This window comes from Nerophis ophidion, linkage group LG27 (genome assembly GCF_033978795.1).
Source record: "Nerophis ophidion isolate RoL-2023_Sa linkage group LG27, RoL_Noph_v1.0, whole genome shotgun sequence".
NCBI lineage: Eukaryota > Metazoa > Chordata > Actinopteri > Syngnathiformes > Syngnathidae > Nerophis > Nerophis ophidion.
This window is the reverse complement of record NC_084637.1, coordinates 17,279,793-17,301,370: the sequence shown is the minus strand read 5'-3', so window position 1 is coordinate 17,301,370 and position 21,578 is coordinate 17,279,793. Positions and strand designations below refer to the sequence as shown.

The following is a 21,578-nucleotide window of genomic DNA, read 5'->3' as shown; positions in this document are numbered from 1 at the left end:
GCACGGACTACCCCAAGGAGACAATAGAGGACATGAGAAAAGAACGTTTGTTCGCTTTTTTAGAGGTGAATACTTCTTCCAAAACTATATTCCTACAGCAGTTTCCTAAGACACAAAAGTTCCCGCTCAAAGACTTCAACCAATGAATCTTTGCAAATCATATTTCAGACTTTGTACAACTGACATGTAATGGGTGCTTCATGCATCCGTCAAAAAAGCAGCCAGGAGTCAAGTGTCTTGGTAGATTGTCAGCTCCCTGGTGGTCTAGTGGCTAGGATTCGGTGCTCTCACCGCCGCGGCCCGGGTTCGATTCCCGGTCAGGGAAGCAATGTCTAACCGAACTGGAAGCAGTCAATTTGTAATTTTTGTCCACAATTCTCATGTTCATGCTCACTGGATGCAAATCATTAACATTGACATTTCCAAAAAAGGTAACCGGAAATTTGTTCTTCAGCGTGGAAGTCTGAACAATGGATGTTCTTATCATGTCGCGAAGCGTGTAAGTGGAACCTAGCGGATATCTTTCACATAAAACACGCAAGATAGAAGAGGATAGTTTCGTTTATTGGCCCAGCACGCTTCCGCTGTGCCACTCTGCTAACTGTATTTGAAGCCCTAGCGTTATGGAGGCGTAGATTCAAATACCATCGCTTATTTTTTTGTTGCACCCTTAAAATGACCAAATGTTGTCACTTCGGGGCAATATTTATTCAAGAATCCCACGGTTCATACAGGCATTTTTTCAGTTATACCTTCTTTTTCCCGTTTACTGATTTAATTCCTGTTTACTTCTCGAGCTTGCGCATTACACACATAACCATGGAAATTACGCAGCTCCCCTTTCCAATACTCATAACAAATCATATACAAGGATGAACATGACAAATGAAAAACATTGCATAATGCATTTAACAAAAATATAATAAGTATTATTATATTTATGCATAATAATACAACTTTAGATTTTACCTCCAACTCTAGTTTCAGGGTGCTACACCCTCCCCCACTAAAAAAACATGTTCCCATACACCTCTCTGTTTGACTCAAACTTTGTCACAACCCATGAATGACTTACAAACACACATCTCAATTGCACTCACATCCCATTGACTACACTTTGACTACACAGCATGGCCACAGTATGAATAAACACATATTCGTCACTGCTTTTGGTGTAATGTCCTTATTCACGGTTCGTTGGTAGGTCTCCCAAGTCCATTAAGTCACATATAGCAATCTACTAGTTCAGCATACTTGATGCGTATTCACATTGTACATGCTTTCAGTGTAGTTCAGCAAAGTCCATCATTCCTCACTCAAACCTGGTGACAGTCTTTTTTTTTTCACTCATCACCTTTGGTGTAGTCTCTGACATAGTCTTTTGTAAGGCTTTACACATAAAGATAGGTGATCATTTAAGAATTGTGTGAAGTACTCAATCATTACAGAACAGATTTACAAAACATGAACTTTGTCACTCGAAAGTCAAATTTTTGGGGGAAATGTCTTGGTCGGTCTTATTTTCTCGACATGTTCACTGTCCTCTGAGGATGTGGAATCTGCTGAAGACATGACACAATTTTCACCCTGAAGCTCTGGAGCTGAGGTGTCAAGGTTGATGTCTTGGTCTTTGCTCCCTTGCATGTCCTTGGTCCCGTCATCTCGTGTCCGTTGTCCTTGCTGAATGACATCGTCTCCATCTTGTCGCCGACTACTGTCGTCAAATTCCTCTATTTCAGGTTCCACTGTGGAGTGGTTCTCTCCTACAGGCTTGAAGATTGGTGCATGTGGATTTAGGGGAGTGCCCTGAGACTGCCTTGGGATCCACAAGTTATACTCATCCTCACTTGAGCTCTCTGCATCTCTAGGGATTTCATGCACCTTGGTCTTTGTGTTGGGTCTGCTTTTCTTCTCTGGCTTTCCAAAATGTTTGTTGGTTGGGCCATCGATGAGGCAAGGACAGGGTAACAGAAGATTACGGTGAATAACTCTTTCTCTTCTTTCTCCATCTAGCGGTCGAACCACATACACTGGACTTTCAGTACCTCTGCGTTCTTTGACGATGTGAACCTTGTCCTCCCAATACGGACAAATCTTCCCTGGTCCTCCTCTTCGTGATAAGTTCTGGATGAGTACGTGGTCACCAGGTTGAAGAACAGAACTTAACGCTTTCTGGTTGTAGTACTTCCAGGTTTTCCTGGGCGATGTTATAAGCTTCTTGCATTGACGCTTTCCATTTCTCAGCATAGGCTGCATGAGATTGAGATTGTTGTGGTTCCCTCGGGAACATGAGGTCAATTGGCAAAGTTTGTTATTTTCCAAAGAGCAAGAAGTATGGGGTAAACACTGTGGCTTCATTGACGGTGGAATTGTAGGCATGAACCACTTTATTCAAGTAGTCCTTCGAGTTGGGTTTCTGGTCTCCTCCAGTGTCCGTAGCATGCCAAGTAATGTTCGGTTAAAATGTTCTGCTGGGTTGGACTGCGGGTGATATGGCGTTGTTGTAACCCTAGTTACGAACTAGTAATAGAGGAAACAGGTGAGTGGTAGTCAATGGTGTAAATATCGAACTGGACTAGTATCAGAAGGATCCTAGTGTTTTTAAGAGCCAGTGTTGCATATCAATAATGACACAGACAACGATGAACTAGAATGTTGAATGGCCAAATATATATTGAACAGTGCACATATAAATGTACAACTGCAGAATATGGAAAATAAACAAAAATAAGAAAAGCCGGCAGAATAGAAACCCTTTTTGTCTTAGTTCCCAAAGTTTGTTTAAATTATTCGTTGGGGCCTGTTTCTCTGTAGTTGACAGTGCACTGTATAAGTTTTCTCCTCCCGCACGGACTGTGGGGGAGGAGACGTCAACACTGCACCACAGTGTCCAGGTTTTCGGGTAGCTCGCCACCCAGTATGCACTGGGAATCGGATCGATGGATCTGGGTTTTGGGGGGAATCAATGTTGGGGTTGGAGAGACTGCGGAGCCTCTCATCCACCTGGGCTGGAAAGGCGATGCCGTCCTCTCCACACAAGGGATGAAGATGTTATTTGAATCATCCAATAAAAAAAACCTGACCTAATAAAAGATCAGACAAGACCCAATAGCTTGTGTTATTCACACACACAAGTTTCAACGTTTTTTAAATAACCATGAAATAGCTTGAATTTTTTTTAACTTACATTAATTAGCTCAATCATGTCATTAATCACCAATCATGTATCTCAAATGCTTTGATTTACAATGTATTTGTTTCCAAAATAGGAAACATCACAATAAAAGTTAAGCGCTTATTATAGTTCTTTTTACCAGTTGTTCAAACATTCAAGAATATATGAAATGTTTCTTTAAATACAAAAATACAAATACAATTTAAATGCACCTTTAGTTCACAATTAAACGAGTTAGGTTAATTGCACAAGATTCACATTAATATTCAAAAGGGACTTGAGTAGCAACTTGGAGGTATATAAAGTTAGAATGTGCTAAATATCTCTACCTTGCTAGCACAGGTGAGAGATGCACTAAAAATGACCCCTTCAATCACTAAATCAAAAGTGCTCAGTAATCTATTACTTCAGTAAAACAAAAATAATCAAAGTATTTACTAAATCAAAAGTGCTCAGTAATCTATTACGTCACGAAAACAAAAATAATCACAGTGTTCCCAGCATGTGCTGTAAACATGAACAAATTAAATATCACCAACACTTATGGCTCGAATAAACTTCACATCATTGTTATTCACTCACCGCTGATCAAGCGATTTGACTGCACACAGGATGTCAATCAGTGAATGTTACACTCGGATGTCACACTGCTCTACAAAGTTCAAACGACACAATATGTGGATCAAAAGTTGTATAACAACATTAGAAATGTGAATGGATCGAATTGCAAGCCAATTTTAAAGCCTTACCGAGTGGATTGCAAAGGATTGTTCAACAAAGTTCTCCGCATGTGTTTAGTATGGCCGCACATGAACACAAAGAAACAGGAAGGGTGTTTCTCTGCTTCCACAGTACAGGAAGTTGCGTCACAATAGGGACATGGAAAGGCTCTCAGATCGCCCTCTAGAGGTTACAATCATGGACTCAGGTGTTTTTTTACTTCTACAAATCCTGTGAAGACACCATGTTTGTGCCAACCTTTCTATGTATATTGTGTGTTTTCGAGCAGGTTAAATATATAAATGAATAACATAAAGTGCAGATTAGTGTGTACCCGTTTTAACACTTAGTTATTTAACTGAAATTAATTACTCTTTACTAAATGAATTATTTTAACTCAATTGAATTATTTCAACTCCAGGCATTGGGTGTTTTCAAGCCTGGGTTACACCGTTCTTGAGTGCTGTATCCCACTGTACTTTTGCAACTTTTTGAACAGATCATTCTCAAATTCCTTTTCTTGGTCATGATGGATCTTTCCAGGAAATCCGAATCTCAAGACACAGTCATCAAAGATCTTGCGTGCTGCTGTTTTGCCTGACTTGTTTGGTGTGGCGTAGGCCTGGGCATATTTAGTGAAATGATCGATTACCACTAAAATATACTCCACTCCACATTTGTTTCTCTCCAAATGCAAATAATCGATTGAAATCATTTCAAATGGAGCTGTCGTTGTTATACTTTGCAAGGGTGTATTTGTTTTTCTGTTTGGTTTCTTCTGCTTTAAGCAGCGACAAACTCTTGTCACATAGTGCTCCATTTCTTGTCTCATTTTCGGCCAAAAGAATCTTGCTCTGGCCAAGTGGACCATCCTATCAGCACCTAAATGTCCCTTTTCCTCATGCAGCTGCTGATAAATCAATGACTTCAAACTTTCAGGAATGACTAGTTGCGTGTAGGAGGCACTCTTTCGTTGCAGCAGACCATCCTGGTCCAGGTAAAGACGAGTCCACTCCCTCAAAATAGCTTTTACCGGATTCGTTTCCCTCATCTTGTGTTTGTATCGCAAATGTTCCCTTTGCTGCTTCAAATTATCAATCTGCTTATGACGTCATCTTTGTTCTGATCTGCTCAGATACGCTCAGGTGGTATTGAGGAAATGACTGTCGGTGGACGACAACTCCTCTAGCACGTCCACATTACAAGTTATGGCTGAGATCCATTCTCTCTCACTTTTGCCACAGACTTGGAGTGCTTCTCCCACGGCTGCAATGTCTTCTGGTCCATATTCCTCAGTGCATCCTTCCATGATCTCCTCCATTGCAGTCGATTGGCGAGATAGGAAGTCAGCATCACGGTTGGCGCTCCCTGGTCTGTATTTAAGAGTGAACCTAAAATTGGCCAATTCTGACACCCAACGATGTCCCACTGCATTCAACTTTGCGGTCCTCATGACGTATGTCAGGGAGTTGTTATCGCTGTAGACTGTTAAGTGTGGAGCGTGGAAGAGGTAGTCGCGGAACCGCTCAGTCACCGCCCATTTGAAACCGAGGAATTCCAGTTTTCCTGAATGGAGTCTGTAATTCTTCTCTGTTGGGGTGAGTGTGCGCCATCCATTGCCAATCACTCTAAGTGCTGTTCCTTGACGCTGATTCAATACTGCCCCAAGACCATCTTCAGATGTATCAACGTGTAGGACAAATGGCTTCTGTAGGTCTGGATAGGCCATTATTGGGGGATCGGATAACATGTCTATCAGCTTTTCTAGGGCTTGTTGATGTTGCGCTGTCCACTCCACTGGCTGAGATGGAGTGAGCTGGGTTGAACGATTACACTTCCCTTTCTGCATTGATCTCGTCTCAGTTTTTGGATGGATGAGCAACTCGTACAAGGGTTTGGCTATCCTTGAGAAATTGCCAATGAAAGATCTGTAGTAGGCCATGAATCTGACGAGTGATCTCACTTCTCGCACGGTCTTGGGTTGTTTTCTTTTCAGGTTTTGGATGACCTCTACCTCTTTTGGATTCATACAGTACCCTTCCTCAGAAATGACACGTCCCACATAGCACACTTCTTTCTTAAACAAATCACATTTCTTTGGTCTGAGTTTGATGCCACAACTTTTCTGTTTTTGAAGTACTTTCCTTACGTTTTCCACATGTTGGTCAAAATCCTTGCTGAACACCAGGATTTCGTCAAGGTAAGGCACACACATGTCATCCCTCAGGTCTCCTAGGCAACCTTCCATGTACCGCTGAAAGGCGGCGGGCGCATTTGTCAGCCCAAATGGGATCCGAAGCCATTCGTATAACCCCCAGGGTGTAATAAAGGCAGTGCACGATCGGCTCTCTTCACTGATAAACCCTTGGTGGTATGCCCTCCCTTGGTCGAGCACCGTGAACCATGAACTCCCCCCAAGATTTTCTAAGACCTCTTGAATTTGCGGAATTGGGTGTCTATCAGGGTGTGTTTTGGCATTCAGTTGTCTGTAATCAATGCAGAGTCTGATAGAAGCATCCTTTTTCCTCACGATGACAACTGACGATGAGTAATAAGAACTTGACTTCTGTATCCAGCCGCGGCTAAACAGGTCTTGGATGTGTTTCTTTACTTCCTGATACAGAGGCCGGGGGATGGCATTGTAAGTCTTTGTGACTGAGATGTCATCCTTCAATCGAATCGTCATCTGCAGCTCCGGAATACATCTTGTGTCCCAATCCTCTTGAGCGAACACCTCCCTCTGTTCCCTCAGCATCTGTCTCACTTTCTGCTGTTGTTCTGAGGTTACGTGTGAGAGGTCAACTGGTGGGTCCCAGATTTGTTCTTTGGGTTGATGTGTATCACACTCCTCCACAGTTGTCTCTTTCTTCTGCTCAACTTGCTCAATGTCCTTAAGGTCATCTACAACATATCACCAACCAAGCACGGTTCTGTTGCGTAGTCTGATGTTGTCTTTTGTATTATTTTCAACGACTACAGTTACTACAGATTTGTCATCTGGTAGCTTGATGATTTGTTGCTTCATCTGGAGTGCAGCTGGCCATGGTGTAATTTAATTCGGTTCCAAAAGTGCATATTCAGTCCTGAGTATGTTGATATTCAGTTTTCCACAGGCTATCGTCAGCATCTCTTGTTTTGATATGATGACATCTTGTCTCCCAAATGGAGCCACTTGACTGTCTGAACTGCGTGTTTTCTTTTTCAGGACTGAGTACACAGCTTTGGCCTTTCTGTGACCAACGTCTAATGCTGATTGAAGACTGTGTATGAATTTGCTAGCTACTTTGTGGGTAGAGCTGTTCATTTGTGCTAACTCTTCAATAACATTAAAACCTATTATTGGTTTGGCGAGTGGTTGGCTGCTTACTAGCAAAGGGATTGTTAATTCGCTTCCTGGATTGTCAGGCAGTCTAAATTTGACCCCTATCAAACCTTCATATTGGATCTTTGTGCCATTTGCGGCAGAAAGGTCAAGGTTATCATCTAATAGTTCATGCACTGGTCAAATTTCAGCATCACAAAAATGCGTTATTTTCCATTCCATATCAACTATTGATACTTACGACCCTGTGTCCCATAGAACTGTTGTGGGTACACCGCCAAGTTCACACTGAATAAGGCTTCTTCGTCCCACTAGTTTTGCCGTTCTCTTCTGCTTGCGCGACCATGACCCGTCGCTCGCTGCTTCCACACTTGTAACAATGCATTCATTTACCCTCTGGATTTGATTTGTTTCCGTTTTGCATTATATGAGTCATCTTGCTTTGGTTTAGCCCCGATGTTCTCTTCTTTTGGTTTCATTAGACCAAGAGAGGCAACATGTGTAGAAAGGTTTTGCAAGGCTTCGCAGATTACCTTATTACTAGCTTCGAGTTTGTCTATTATTGGATCTGGCTTTGATGCGTGACTTTTGTCTTTCTTTGGAGCACACACCTGCACATCATCACCATCTTCATCTTCCTGCACCATGGCCACTTTAACACCTTTAAGCCTAGTCACAGCTGAGAGTTTGTTTTGCCTTTCTAACTCCACACTGTAGGCCGTACTCATCTTGTCAAGCAGTACTTCATCTGACACAGATGGGTCATGTATGTAAGCTTTTATATGTCTGTGCTTACAGCATCATCACTTAAGCCAGTCAGCAATGTTTGAAGGAATTGTGTCTGTACAAGTACTGGGTTCTACTTTAGGCCAATATTTGCTCTCTTAAATGTAAGAAGGACTTTCTGTCTAAGATCCATGGCACGGATGAAGAACTGAATAGGGGTTTCTTTAGGCTCCTGGAACATTCGTGTCAACATATGAAATAGCTCTGAGGCGTCTTTTTCAACAAAATGTGTCCTTAAAACTTGTCTTAATGAGTTTAGTGTTAGTTCTAGTCTGCTTTCCAGGTAACTTTTTATTTTGACATCAGGTGCAATTGATTGAATCACTGCCTCCACAAATTCACGTTCATCATGACCTTTTTTTAGTCCACGTTGAATTTGTCTTTCAAGACTGGTGTAATTTATATTGTCCTTTTGCCCTGCATCACCTATTTGTCCAATGATCCTAAAGTATTTTCTGTACATTGGATGCAAATTCATTTGAGATCGGTTATTCATAGGTTTTTTTTTTTCTGCTTCTGGTACACTACTAGGTGACGGTGTTGGCACTGTTGGACCTGTAGTACCATCTGCTGCCAATAGAGGGCACTCCAAGACTACATTTGACTGCTGAGGAGTTTCAAGCTGTGCAGATGCACTGCTGCTGTCAGCCTTTTTCTGGATGTTATCGATGAAATCATTTGTTGCCAAAAGTATTGACAAACCTCCATCTTCTAAACTTGTCATCTCCTCACTTTCCAAGTTATTCAGAATCTCTCTCCTTAGTAAGCGACATGACAATTGCACTTCTTCCGCAAGTCCTAGTTTCAACTCTTCATTTATTTAACAATTTGAGATGACATACTGATAACGTGACAAGTTTCTTTTCGATTTCGGTCAGTACCGATTCCCACTCAACATCCATGTTCAAACTGTGTTGGTATTTACTCACAAATCGCTGGTCTTGCTTGGTAGACTTTATCCTTTCCTTTCAGCGGGTGAACGTTGTTCGCCGATCATTAACGAGCTTGATTTCGGTAGTTTCCATCAAAACTTATTTCCACGGGGATAACTTCGCCTGACCGGGTGGAAACACCAAAATTATGTTGCACCCTTAAAATGACCAAATGTTGTCTCGTTGGTGCAATATTTAATCAAGAAACCCACTGTTCATACAGGCATTTTTTCTGATATCCCTCCTTTTTCTTGTCACTGATTCACTTCCTGTTTTCTTCTCGGGCATGCGCATTACACACATAACCACGGAAATGACGCAGCTCCCCTTCCAAATACTCATAACGAATCATACACAAAAATGAAGATGACAAATGAAAAACATTCCATAATGCATTTAACAAAAATAGAGTAAGTATTTTTATATTTATACACAATAATACGACTTTAGATTTTACATCCAACTCTAGTTTCAGGGTGCTACATTTTCCTGGTGAGAAACTTTGCTGTTTTCTGAGACGAAAATAATTTGTACATGTCAAATAGTACTAATGCACCCCAAAGTAGAGGCGTTTGTTTCTTCCGCAGAACTGGACTTCAGACAGAAGAGGTACCGACCCTGTGGACTTAAAAAGATTGAATGCCAACATCCATCCATCCATTCATCTTCTTCCCCTTATCCGAGGTCGGGTCGCGGGGGCAACAACCTAAGCAGGGAAACCCAGACTTCCCTTTCCCCAGCCACTTCGTCTAGCTCTTCCCGGGGGATCCCGAGGCGTTCCCAGGCCAGCCGGGAGACATAGTCTTCCCAACGTGTCCTGGGTCTTCCCCGTGGCCTCCTACCGGTTGGACGTGCCCTAGACACCTCCGTAGGGAGGCGTTTGGGTGGCATCCTGACCAGATGCCCGAACCACCTCATCTGGCTCCTCTCGATGTGAAGGAGCAGCGGCTTTACTTTGAGTTCCTCCCGGATGGCAGAGCTTCTCACCCTATCTCTAAGGGAGAGCCCCGCCACACGGCGGAGGAAACTAATTTCGGCCGCTTGTACCCGTGATCTTATCCTTTCGGTCAAGACCCAGAGCTCATGACCATAGGTGAGGATGGGGACGTAGATCGACCGGTAAATTGAGAGCTTTGCCTTCCGGCTCAGCTCCTTCTTCACCACAACGGATCGGTACACCATTACTGAAGACGCCGCACCGATCCGCCTGTCGATCTCACGATCCACTCTTCCCCCACTCGTGAACAAGACTCCTAGGTACTTGAACTCCTCCACTTGGGGCAGTGTCTCCTCCCCAACCAGGAGATGGCATTCCACACTTTTCCGGGCGAGAACCATGGACTCGGACTTGGAGGTGCTGATTCTCATTCCGGTTGCTTCACACTCGGCTGCAAACCGATCCAGTAAGAGCTGAAGATCCCGGTCAGATGAAGCCATCAGGACCACATCATCTGCAAAAAGCAGAGACCTAATCCTGCGGTCACCAAACCGGAACCCCTCAACGCCTTGACTGCGCCTAGAAATTCTGTCCATAAAAGTTACGAACAGAATCGGTGACAAAGGACAGCCTTGGCGGAGTCCAACTCTCACTGGAAATGTGTTCGACTTACTGCCGGCAATGCGGACCAAACTCTGGCACTGATAGTACAGGGAGCGGACCGCCACAATAAGACAGTCCGATACCCCATACTCTCTGAGCACTCCCCACAGGACTTCCCGAGGGACAAGGTCGAATGCCTTCTCCAAGTCCACAAAGCACATGTAGACTGGTTGGGCAAACTCCCATGCACCTTCAAGAACCCTGCGGAGAGTATAGAGCTGGTCCACAGTTCCACGACCAGGACGAAAACCACACTGTTCATCCTGAATCCGAGGTTCGACTATCCGGCGTAGCCTCCTCTCCAGTACACCTGAATAAACCTTAACGGGAAGGCTGAGGAGTGTGATCCCATGATAGTTGGAACACACCCTCCGGTCCCCCTTCTTAAAGAGAGGAACCACCACCCCGGTCTGCAAATCCAGAGGTACCGCCCCCCATGTCCACGCGATGCTGCAGAGTCTTGTCAACCAAGACAGACCCACAGCATCCAGAGCCTTAAGGAACTCCGGGCGGATCTCGTCCACCCCCGGGGCCTTGCCACCGAGGGGATTTTTAACTACCTCAGCGACCTCAGCCCCAGAAATAGGAGAGTCCACCACAGATTCCCCAGGCACTGCTTCCTCATAGGAAGACGTGTTGGTGGGATTGAGGAGGTCTTCGAAGTATTCCTTCCACCTATCCACAACATCCGCAGTTGAGGTCAGCAGAACACCATCCGCACCATACACGGTGTTGATAGTGCACTGCTTCCCCTTCCTGAGGCGGCGGACGGTGGTCCAGAATCGCTTCGAAGCCGTCCGGAAGTCGTTTTCCATGGCTTCCCCGAACTCCTCCCATGTCCGAGTGTTTGCCTCAAAAATATTTGTCAGTAAAAATATGTTCAAATTCCTTCTAATTTTTACATATATTCTTGGTTTCACCTTATTTCGCAATACTGAATTTGAGTCACTGACTCTAAGAAACAATTTTTTCTTTTTGAAAACTTGTTATGCATCCTGATTTCGAGGAATGCAACAAATGGTAGTGAAGTACTACCATATCTGTAGGACTGTGCATTATCTTCAGGACCACGCATCACAATTTTCAGAGAGGGATACTGTGGTCACTGCTCAAGGTTGAACAATATGTTAACTGATGAAAATAAGAGGAACCATACCAATTTCTCCATCAATAAATCAAACCCTGGTCTCCCGCGTGATGGGTAGAGACACTGTCCACTAAACTAACTGCATTTTCTAAAGAACCACCAACGATCCAGGCTTATCCCTGCCCCGCCACAACCACAGCGGTGCCGTGTCATACGTTTGCCGTCTCAAAATTCCGATAAATTGATTCTCTAAAACATTCACATGATGGTTGTGTAGCTGAGTGGTCTAAGGCGCTGGATTTAGGCTTTAGTCTCTCAAGAGGTGTAGGATCAAATCCCACCACTGCCAGTTATATTAATATTCTTGTAACACTTGTATCTTTCCTAATCAAAGCAGTAAGACCAAGCTTGGTCCTCATTTGAAATGCTTTGGAAAACTTCTGGAAATCAGGCCAAAACATTAACTTTGGAGTTCTTTACGCTAGGAATGTCATCAAAAAGAAAAAAATAGGGGTGAAAATGTGTGCAACAGTCCAAATACAACACAAAATGAGTGACAGTGTAAATATGCAATGTTCTATCAACCTATATCATTTTGTACATATGCAGCTAACAAAAGCTATTGGTCTGAGTTTTCCCACACAGTTTTAAGGATGAAGGATCAATTATTCAATAAAGCAAAGGAAAGTTTTGTTTCATTGACTTGGTATGGCTAAAAGGTGGACATGTATGTTTTTGTCAACCTGTCGTTTGGAGAACTGCACCCCTAACGTAGACACCCTGTATTCGGATCACACCACAGTGATAGCATGTATCGCTGGTCGGCACGGAGTGACTTGTAGGAGGGCGATGACCTGTCTGTTGACATTGTGTGGAAACTCCAAATTCACCCTAAACAGCGACTACAGCAAGGAGTCAATAGAGGACATGAGAAAAGAACGTCAGTTCGCTCTTGTTAGAGTTGTATACTTTTTCCGAGTCCATATTCCAGCAGCAGTTTCCTAAGATACAAAAGTTCCCGCTGAAAGACTTCAACCAATGACCTTTGCAAACCACATTTCAGACTTTGTACCACTGACATGGTATGGGTGCTTTGTGCATCCATCAAAAAAGCACCCAGGAGGCAAGTGTCTAGATAGGTTGTCAGCTCCCTGGTGGTCTAGTGGCTAGGATTCAGCGCTCTCATCGCCGCGGCCTGGGTTTCGATTCCCGGTCAGGGAAGCACTGTCCAACCAGTCTGGGAGCAGTCAAATAGTGATTTATGTCCACCATTCTCATGTTTATGCTCATTGGATGCAAATCATTAACATTGAAATTTGTTCAGCTGTTATTCAGCGGGGCTTCACGGTGGCAGAGGGGTTAGTGCGTCTGCCTCACAATACGAAGTTCCTGCAGTCCTGGGTTCAAATCCAGGCTCGGGATCTTTCTGTGTGGAGTTTGCATGTCCTCCCCGTGAATGCGTGGGTTCCCTCCGGGTACTCCGGCTTCCTCCCACTTCCAAAGACATGCACCTGGGGATAGGTTGATTGGCAACACTAAATTGCCCCTAGTGTGTGAATGTGAGTGTGAATGTTGTCTGTCTATCTGTGTTGGCCCTGCGATGAGGTGGCGACTTGTCCAGGGTGTACCCCGCCTTCCGCCCGATTGTAACTGAGATAGGCGCCAGCGCCCCCCGCGACCCCGAAAAGGAATAAGCGGTAGAAAATGGATGGATGGATGTTATTCATCGTGGAAGTCTGACCATATTGGTGTTCTTATCATGTCATGTAACCAAAGAGTGTAAGTGGAACCAAGCGGAAATATTTCACATAAAACACGCAAGATAGCAGAGGATAGTTTCGATCTATCGACCTCTGGGTTACGGGTCCAGAACGCTCCCGCTGCGCCACTCTGCTAACTCTATTTGCAGTCCTAGTTTTATGAAGGCGTGGACTGAAATACCATCGCTTATGTTTTCCTGGTGAGAAATTTGTTTGTTTCCTGAGACAAAAAGGATTTGTCCTTGTCAATTACTACTAAGGCACCCCAAAGTAGAGGCGTTTGTTTCTTCCACAGAACTGGACTTCCAACAGTAGAGGTACCGACACTGTGGACTTAAAACGATTAAATGCCGACAAATTTGTCAGCAAAAATACGTTCAAATGCCTTTTAATCTTTTACATACATTTTTGGTTTCAGCTTAATCCGCAATACTGAATTTGAGTCACTAACTCTAATACACAATTTTTCCTTTTTGAAGACTTGTTATGCATCCTGATTTCGAGGAATGCTCAAACGGTAGTAAAGTACTACCATATCTGTAGGACTGTGCAGTATCTCCAGGTCCACGCATCACAATTTTCAGAGAGGAATACTGTGGTCACTGCTCAAGGTTGAACAATATGTTAACTGATGAAAATAAGAGGAACCAAAACAATCTCCCCGTCAGGGAATCGAAACCTGGTCTTCCGCGTGACAGGCGGAGATACTGTCCACTATTCTAACGAGGACTGCGCTGTCCAGCGTTTTCTAAAGAACAACCAACGATCGAGGCGTATCCCTGCCACGCCACAACCACAGCAGTGCCACGTCAAACGTTTGCCTTCTCATAATGCCGATAAATTGAAACAGTATGTATGACGGTAGTGTGGCTGAGTGGTCTAAGGCGCTGGACTTAGGCTCCAGGCTCCCAGGAGTCGGGGGTTCAAATCCCACCACTGCCTTTTCTATTCCTGTAACGCACTTGTATCTTTCCTGACTAAAGCAGTAAGACCAAGCTTGGTCCTCATTTGGGATGCTTTGGAAAACTTGTGGAAATCAGGCCAAAACATTAGTTTTGGAGTTATTTACGCTAGGAATTTGATCAAAAAGAACATAACCAGGGCAGGGGTGAGGATGTGTGCAGCAGTCCGAATACAACACAAAATGAGTGACAGTGTAAATATGCCGTGTCCTATCAACCTATGTCATTTTGTACATATGCAGATTACAAAGGCTTTGGGTCTGACTTTTCCCACACAGTTTTAAGGATGAAGGATCAATTATTCAATAAAGCAAAGGAAAGTTTTGTTTCATTGACTTGGTATGGCTAAAAGGTGGACATGTATGTTTTTGTCAACCTGTCGTTTGAAGATCTGCGCCCCTACCTTAGACACTCAGGCCAGTCGTATTTTTTCCTGTATTCGGATCACACCACAGTGATAGCATGTATCGCTGGTCGGCACGGAGCGACTTGCAGAGGTAAATAGCCTTTCTGGTGACATTGTGTGGGAACTCCAACCTCACCCTCAACGCGGACTACACCAAGGAGTCAATAGAGGACATGAGAAAATAACCTCTGTTCGCTCTTGTTAGAGTTGTATACTTTTTCCATGTCCACATTCCTGCAGCAGTTCCCTAAGACACAAAAGTTCTTGCTCAAAGACTTCAACCAATGACCTTTGCAAACCAAATTTCAGACTTTGTAAAACTGACATGGTATAGGTGCTTTGTGCATCTGTCAAAAAAGCAGCCAGCAGGCAAGTGTCCAGGTAGGTTGTCAGGTCCCTGGTGGTCTAGTGGCTTGGATTCAGCGCTCTCACCGCCGCGACCTGGTTCGGTTCCCCGTCAGGGAAGCACTGTCTAATCAATCTTGGAGCAGTCAATTTGTAATTTATGTCCACAATTCTCATGTTTATGCCCATTGGTTGCAAGTCATTAACATAGACATTTTCAAAAAAGGTAACCGGAAATTTGTTCAACTGTTCTTCAGCGTGGAAGTCTGAACAATGGGTGTTCTTATCATAGATAGATAGATAGTACTTTATTGATTCCTTCAGGAGAGTTCCTTCAGGAAAATTAAAATTCCAGCAGCAGTGTAAAGAGTTGAGATCAATTTAAATAAAAGTAAAAAGTAAATAATGGGGGTTTAAATGGAAACAAAATAGAGAAATATTACAATAAGAATAAAAACTAAAAAGCAACAATGGGAATAAAAATATAACAGTAAAATAAGAATATAACAAGACAAAGTAGGCAGTAGTGACCGTGTTATGAAAATGTATTGCACTGTTATTGTTTTGCATCCCCTGTCATCCTTGTACCCCCCGCCCCCTGCCCCAGCGAGGTGTTGTACAGTCTAACTGCGTGTGGGACAATGGAGTTTTTGAGTCGATTAGTCCTGCACTTGGGATGAAGCAGTCTAGCACTGAACAGGCTCCTCTGGCTACTGATAACGCTATGCAGAGGGTGACTGGCATCATCCGGGATGCTCACTAGCTTGTCAACAGTCCTCTTCTCTGCCACCATCACCAGTGTGTCCAGTTTCATTCCGATTGTAGAACCGGCCCGCCTGATCAGTTTCTCAAGTCTGGAGCTCTCCTTCTTAGATGTACTGCCCCCCAAGCACACTACCATGTAGAACAGAGCACTGGATACCACAGACTGGTAGTACATCCACAGGAGTTTTTTGCAGATGTTGAAGGAGTGCAGTCTCCTGAGGAAGTACAGCCTGCTCTGTCCTTTCTTGTACTGGTGGTCCGTGTTAACAGTCCAGTCCAGCTTATTGTCCACCCAAACCCCAAGGTACTTGAATGAATCCACGGTCTGTACCTCAACTCCCTCGATCACAATAGGTTGTGACCGTGGACTCGACCTCCCAAAGTCAATGACCAGCTCCTTGGTCTTTGATGGAATGAGCTGCAAGAGGTTCGTGTGGCACCAGACAACAAAGTCCCTCACCAGATTCCGAAACTCCTCCTCTCTGCCGTCACTGATGCACCCGACGATGGCTGTGTCATCCGCGTACTTCTGGATGTGACACAGCTCTGAGTTGTAGCAGAAGTCAGCGGTGTACAGGGTGAAGAGAAGAGGGGCCATCACCGTTCCCTGCGGTGCTCCGGTGCTGCTGATCACAGTGTCAGACGTGATGTCCTTCAGTCTGACGTACTGTGGCCTGTCGGTGAGGTAGTTCGAAATCCAGGCAACTAGGCAGGGGTCCGCTCGCATTTTGTAGAGCTTGTCCTGAAGGAGGCGGGGCTGGATGGTGTTAAAGGCACCCGAGAAGTCCAGGAACAGGATCCTCACGGTGCCATTTCCCTTATTCAGGTGTGAGTGGGCTCGATGCAGACGGTAAAGGATAGCATCCTCCACACCAACGCCTGCCTGTTACGCAAACCATGTCATGAAACCAAAGAGTGTAAGTGGAACCGAGCGGAAATATTTCACATAAAACACGCAAGATAGCAGAGGATAGTTTCGATCTATCGACCTCTGGGTTATGGGCCCAGCACGCTCCCGCTGCGCCACTCTGCTAACCTTAGTTGCAGTCCTAGCTTTATGAAGGGGTGGATTGAAATACCATCGCCTATGTTTTCCTGGTGAGAAACTTGTTTGTTTCCTGAGACAAAAAGGATTTGTCCTTGTCAATTACTACTAAGGCACCCCAAAGTAGAGGCGTTTGTTTCTTCCACATAACTGGACTTCCAACAGTCGAGGTACCGACAATGTGGACTTTAAAAGATTAAATGCCGACAAATTTGTCAGCAAAAATACGTTCTAATGCCTTCTAATCTTTTACATACATTTTTGGTTTCAACTTAATCCGCAACACTGAATTTGAGTCACTGACTCTAATACACAATTTTTCCTTTTTGAAGACTTGTTATGCATCCTGATTTCGAGGAATGCTCAAACGGTAGTAAAGTACTACCATATCCGTAGGACTGTGCAATATCTCCAGGTCCACGCATCACAATTTTCAGAGAGGAATACTGTGGTCACAGCTCAAGGTTGAACAAAATGTTAACTAATGAAAATAAGAGGAACCGAAACAACCTCCCCGTCAGGGAATCGAACCCTGGTCTTCCGCGTGACAGGCGGAGATACTGTCCACTATACTAACGAGGACTGCGCTGTAATAAGTTTTCTAAAGAACAATCAACGATCCAGGCGTATCCCTGCCACGCCACAACCACAGCAGTGCCATGTCATACGTTTGCCGTCTCATAATGCCGAGAAATTGATTCTCTGAACCATATATATGACGGTAGTGTGGCCGAGTGGTCTAAGGTGCTGGACTTAGGCTACAGTCTCTCAGGAGGCGAGGGTTCAAATCCCACAGCTGCCACTTTTATTCCTGTAACGCACTTGTATCATTCCTGACTAAAGCAGTAAGACTAAACTTGGTCCTCATTTGGAAAACTTGTGGAAATCAGGCCAAAATATTAGCTTTGGAGTTCTTTACCCTAGGAATGTTAATCAAAAAGAACACAACCAGGGCAGGGGTGAGGATGTGTGCAGCAGTCCAAATACAACACAAAATGAGTGACTGTGTAAATATGCATTGTTCTATCAACCTATGTCAATTTGTACGTATGCAGATTACAAAGGTTTTTGGTCTGACTTTTCCCACACAGTCTTAAGGATGAAGGATCAATTATTCATTAAAGCAAAGGAAAGTTTTGTTTCATTGACTTGGTATGGCTAAAAGGTGGACATGCATGTTTTTGTCAACCTGTTGTTGATCTGCGCCCCCACCTTAGACACTCAGGCCAGTTGTATTTTTTCCTATATTCGGATCACACCACAGTGATAGCATGTATCGCTGGTCGGCACGGAGCGACTTGCAGGAGGGAAATGGCCTTTCTGGTAACATTGTGTGGAAACTCCAACCTCACCCTCAACGCGGACTACACCAAGGAGTCAATAGAGGACATGAGAAAAGAACCTCTGTTCGCTCTTGTTAGAGTTGTATACTTTTTCCACGTCAATATTCCTGCAGCAGTTCCCTAAGCCACAAAAGTTCTCGCTCAAAGACTTCAACCAATGACCTTTGCAGACCACATTTCAGACTTCGTACAACTGACATGGTATGGGTGCTTTGTGCATACGTCCAAAAAGCAGCCAGGCAGCAAGTGTCTAGTAAGGGTTTCAGGTCCCTAGTTGTCTAGTGGCTAGGATTCGGCGCTTTCACCGCCGCGGCCCGGGTTTGATTCCCGGTCAGGGAAACACTCTGTAACCAGTCTGGGAGCAGTCAATTTCTAACTAATGTCCACAATTCTCATGTTTATGCTCATTGGTTGCAAGTCATTAACATTGACATTTTCAAAAGAGTTACCCGGAAATTTGTTCAACTGTTCTTCAATGTGGAAGTCAGAACAATGGCTGTTCTTATTATGTCATGAAACCAAAGAGTGTAAGTGGAACCGAGCGGAAATCTTTCACAAAAAACACGCAAGGTAGCAGAGGATAGTTTCGATCTATCGACCTCTGGGTTATGGGCCCAGCACGCTCCCGCTGCGCCACTCTGCTAACTCTATTTGCCATCCTACTTTTATGAAGGCGTGGATTGAAATACCATCGCTTATGTTTTCCTGGTGAGAGACTTGTTTGTTTCCTGAGACAAAAAGGATTTGTCCTTGTCAATTACTACTAAGGTACCCCAAAGTAGAGGCTTTTGTTTCTTCCACAGAACTGGACTTCCAACAGTAGAGGTAGCGACTAGGGCAGGGCGTATCGATACCAAGTGTCGATAGTATCGATACTTGGTGAGTATCGGTTTGTATCGATACTGGCGTGATGGTATCTACACTTCACCAAATTAAGCGAATCATTCCGATTTAAAAAAAAATGAGAGCGCAGCGCTCCTCACCACTCCACCCTCCTCCCTAGTGATGGGTCGGGAACGAGATTTAAAATCACTTTAAAAATTAATTTTCAACCCAAAATAAAATAAAATAATTACAATTAACATGACGCTTGGTGCGTTCGCGCAGACACATCAGCATAATTCGCTCCGAGGTTCACTCGGACACGCACACACACACTCGTGCGTTTCCAGTGCGACTTAATGTCTTGGATGTAAACTTTAAAGTATTTTATGGCACTGAAATAACGATAAGAATTTCTCAGTTCTTTTCTTTTGTGTTCATTTTTACAACTGTTTAATAACTAGTGTTTTCTTTTTTACTTAAGTTCTTGTGTGTTGTGAGGCGACTAGCCAAGTTCAGTATTTGTTTTCACCTTATTTGCACTATTTACTTTATTGTAATTGATATTCCTTTTTTATTTGAAATTTCTCAGTTCTTTTGTTTTGTGTTCATGTTTACAACTTTGTTCAATAACTAGAGTTTTGTTATTTACCTTAAGTGTTTGTGTGTTTTGAGGCGACAAGCCAGGTTCAGTAGTTGTTTGCACCTTATTTGCATTACTTTATTGCTATTGATATTACTTTTGTAATGAATATTATATTTTGACTTAAATCGTTGTCCCGTGTTGTATTATTATCATAATCAATTAATAAAGGCAAAAGTACAAATGTGTTTTTCAAAAGTATCGATACCCCGAAGTCCCCCTCAGATGACGACACTTCCGGTATCGGCATCGGTATCGGCGATACTGTTCTGTATCAGATCGGATCGGTATCGATACCCAAATTTGCGATATTGCCCACCCCTAGTACCGACACTGTGGACTTAAAAAGATTAAATGCCGACAAATTTGTCAGCAAAAATACGTTCAAATGCTTTTTAATCTTTTACATACATTCTTGGTTTCAACTTAATCCGCAATACTGAATTTGAGTCACTAACTCTAATACACAATTTTTCCTTTTTGAAGACTTGTTATGCATCCTGATTTCGAGGAATGCTCAAACGGTAGTAAAGTACTACCATATCTGTAGGACTGTGCAGTATCTCCAGGTCCACGCATCACAATTTTCCGAGAGGGATACTGTGGTCACAGATCAAGGTTGAACAATATGTTAACTAATGAAAATAAGAGGAACCAAAACAATCTCCCCGTAAGGGAATCGAACCCTGGTCTTCAGCGTGACAGGCGGAGATACTGTCCACTATACTAACGAGGACTGCGGTGTTCTGTGTTTTCTAAAGAAAAACCAACGATCCAGGCGTATCCCTGCCACGCCACAACCACAGCGGTGCCATGTCATACGTTTGCCTTCTCATAATGCCGAAAAATTGATTCTCTAAACCACATGTATGACGGTAGTGTGGCCGAGTGGTCTAAGGCGCTGGACTTAGGCTCTAGTCTCTCAGGTGGTGTGGGTTCAAGTCCCACCACTGCCATTACAATTCCTGTAATGCATTTGTATCTTTCCTGACCAAAGCAGTAAGACCAAGCTTGGTCCTCATTTGGAATGCTTTGGAAAACTTGTGGAAATCAGGCCAAAACATTAGCTTTGGAGTTCTTTACCCTAGGAATGTGATCAAAAGAATGCAACCAGGGCAGGGGTGAGGATGTGTGCAGCAGTCCAAATACAACACAAAATGAGTGACAGGTTGATAGAACACGGCATATTTACACTATGTCATTTTGTACGTATGCAGATTACAAAGGCTTTTGGTCTGACTTTTCCCACACAGTTTTAAGGATGAAGGATCAATTATTCAATAAAGCAAAGGAAAGTTTTGTTTCATTGACTTGGTATGGCTAAAAGGTGGACATGTATGTTATTGTCAACCTGTCATTTGAAGATCTGCGCCCCTACCTTAGACACTCAAGTCAGTTGTATTTTTTCCTGTATTCGGATCACACCACAGTGATAGCATGTATTGCTGGTCGACACGGAGCGACTTGCAGAGGGAAATAGCCTTTCTGGTGACATTGTGTGGAAACTCCAACCTCACCCTACACCAAGGAGTCAATAGAGGACATGAGAAAAGAACCTCTGTTGCTCTTGTTAGAGTTGTATACTTTTTCCACGTCAATATTCCTGCAGCAGTTCCCTAAGACACAAAAGTTCTCGCTCAAAGACTCCAACCAATGACCTTTGCAAACCACATTTCAGACTTTGTAAAACTGACATGGTATGGGTGCTTCGTGCATCCGTCAAAAAATTAGCCAGGACGAAAGTGTCTAGGTTGGTCGTCAGTTCCATGGTGGTCTAGTGGCTAGGATTCAGCGCTCTCATCGCTGCGGCCCGGCTTCGATTCCCGGTCAGGGAAGCACTGTCCAACCAGTCTGGGAGCAGTCAA

The 21,578-nt window shown here is 43.8% G+C and overlaps 1 protein-coding gene and 4 non-coding genes across 5 annotated transcripts; 3 read left to right on the top strand and 2 right to left on the bottom strand.

The window, feature by feature from the left end:
- Positions 1 to 253: 253 nt before the first annotated feature.
- Positions 254 to 325, top strand: trnae-cuc (transfer RNA glutamic acid (anticodon CUC)). The gene has a single exon. It is a non-coding gene; the product is annotated as a tRNA-Glu (tRNA).
- A 443-nt stretch (positions 326 to 768) lies between these two features.
- On the bottom strand, positions 769 to 3,995 carry LOC133544250 (uncharacterized). The gene is made up of 3 exons (XM_061889409.1): positions 3,925 to 3,995; positions 3,758 to 3,827; positions 769 to 3,083 (listed from the first exon to the last, which is right to left on the bottom strand). The coding sequence occupies exon 3, from the start codon at positions 2,377 to 2,379 to the stop codon at positions 1,486 to 1,488; it is 894 nt and encodes a 297-aa protein (XP_061745393.1). The 5' UTR covers positions 2,380 to 3,083; positions 3,758 to 3,827; positions 3,925 to 3,995; the 3' UTR covers positions 769 to 1,485.
- A 10,247-nt stretch (positions 3,996 to 14,242) lies between these two features.
- On the top strand, positions 14,243 to 14,324 carry trnal-uag (transfer RNA leucine (anticodon UAG)). Its single transcript has one exon. It is a non-coding gene; the product is annotated as a tRNA-Leu (tRNA).
- Positions 14,325 to 17,415: 3,091 nt separating this feature from the next.
- Positions 17,416 to 17,487, bottom strand: trnad-guc (transfer RNA aspartic acid (anticodon GUC)). The gene has a single exon. It is a non-coding gene; the product is annotated as a tRNA-Asp (tRNA).
- A 3,100-nt stretch (positions 17,488 to 20,587) lies between these two features.
- Positions 20,588 to 20,669, top strand: trnal-uag (transfer RNA leucine (anticodon UAG)). Its single transcript has one exon. It is a non-coding gene; the product is annotated as a tRNA-Leu (tRNA).
- The last annotated feature ends 909 nt before the right edge of the window (positions 20,670 to 21,578 follow it).

What these genes read in the sequence shown, in the direction of transcription:
- LOC133544250 (XM_061889409.1), bottom strand. Translation starts at nt 2,379, where the DNA reads ATGCCTACAATTCCACCGTCAATGAAGCCACAGTGTTTACCCCATACT.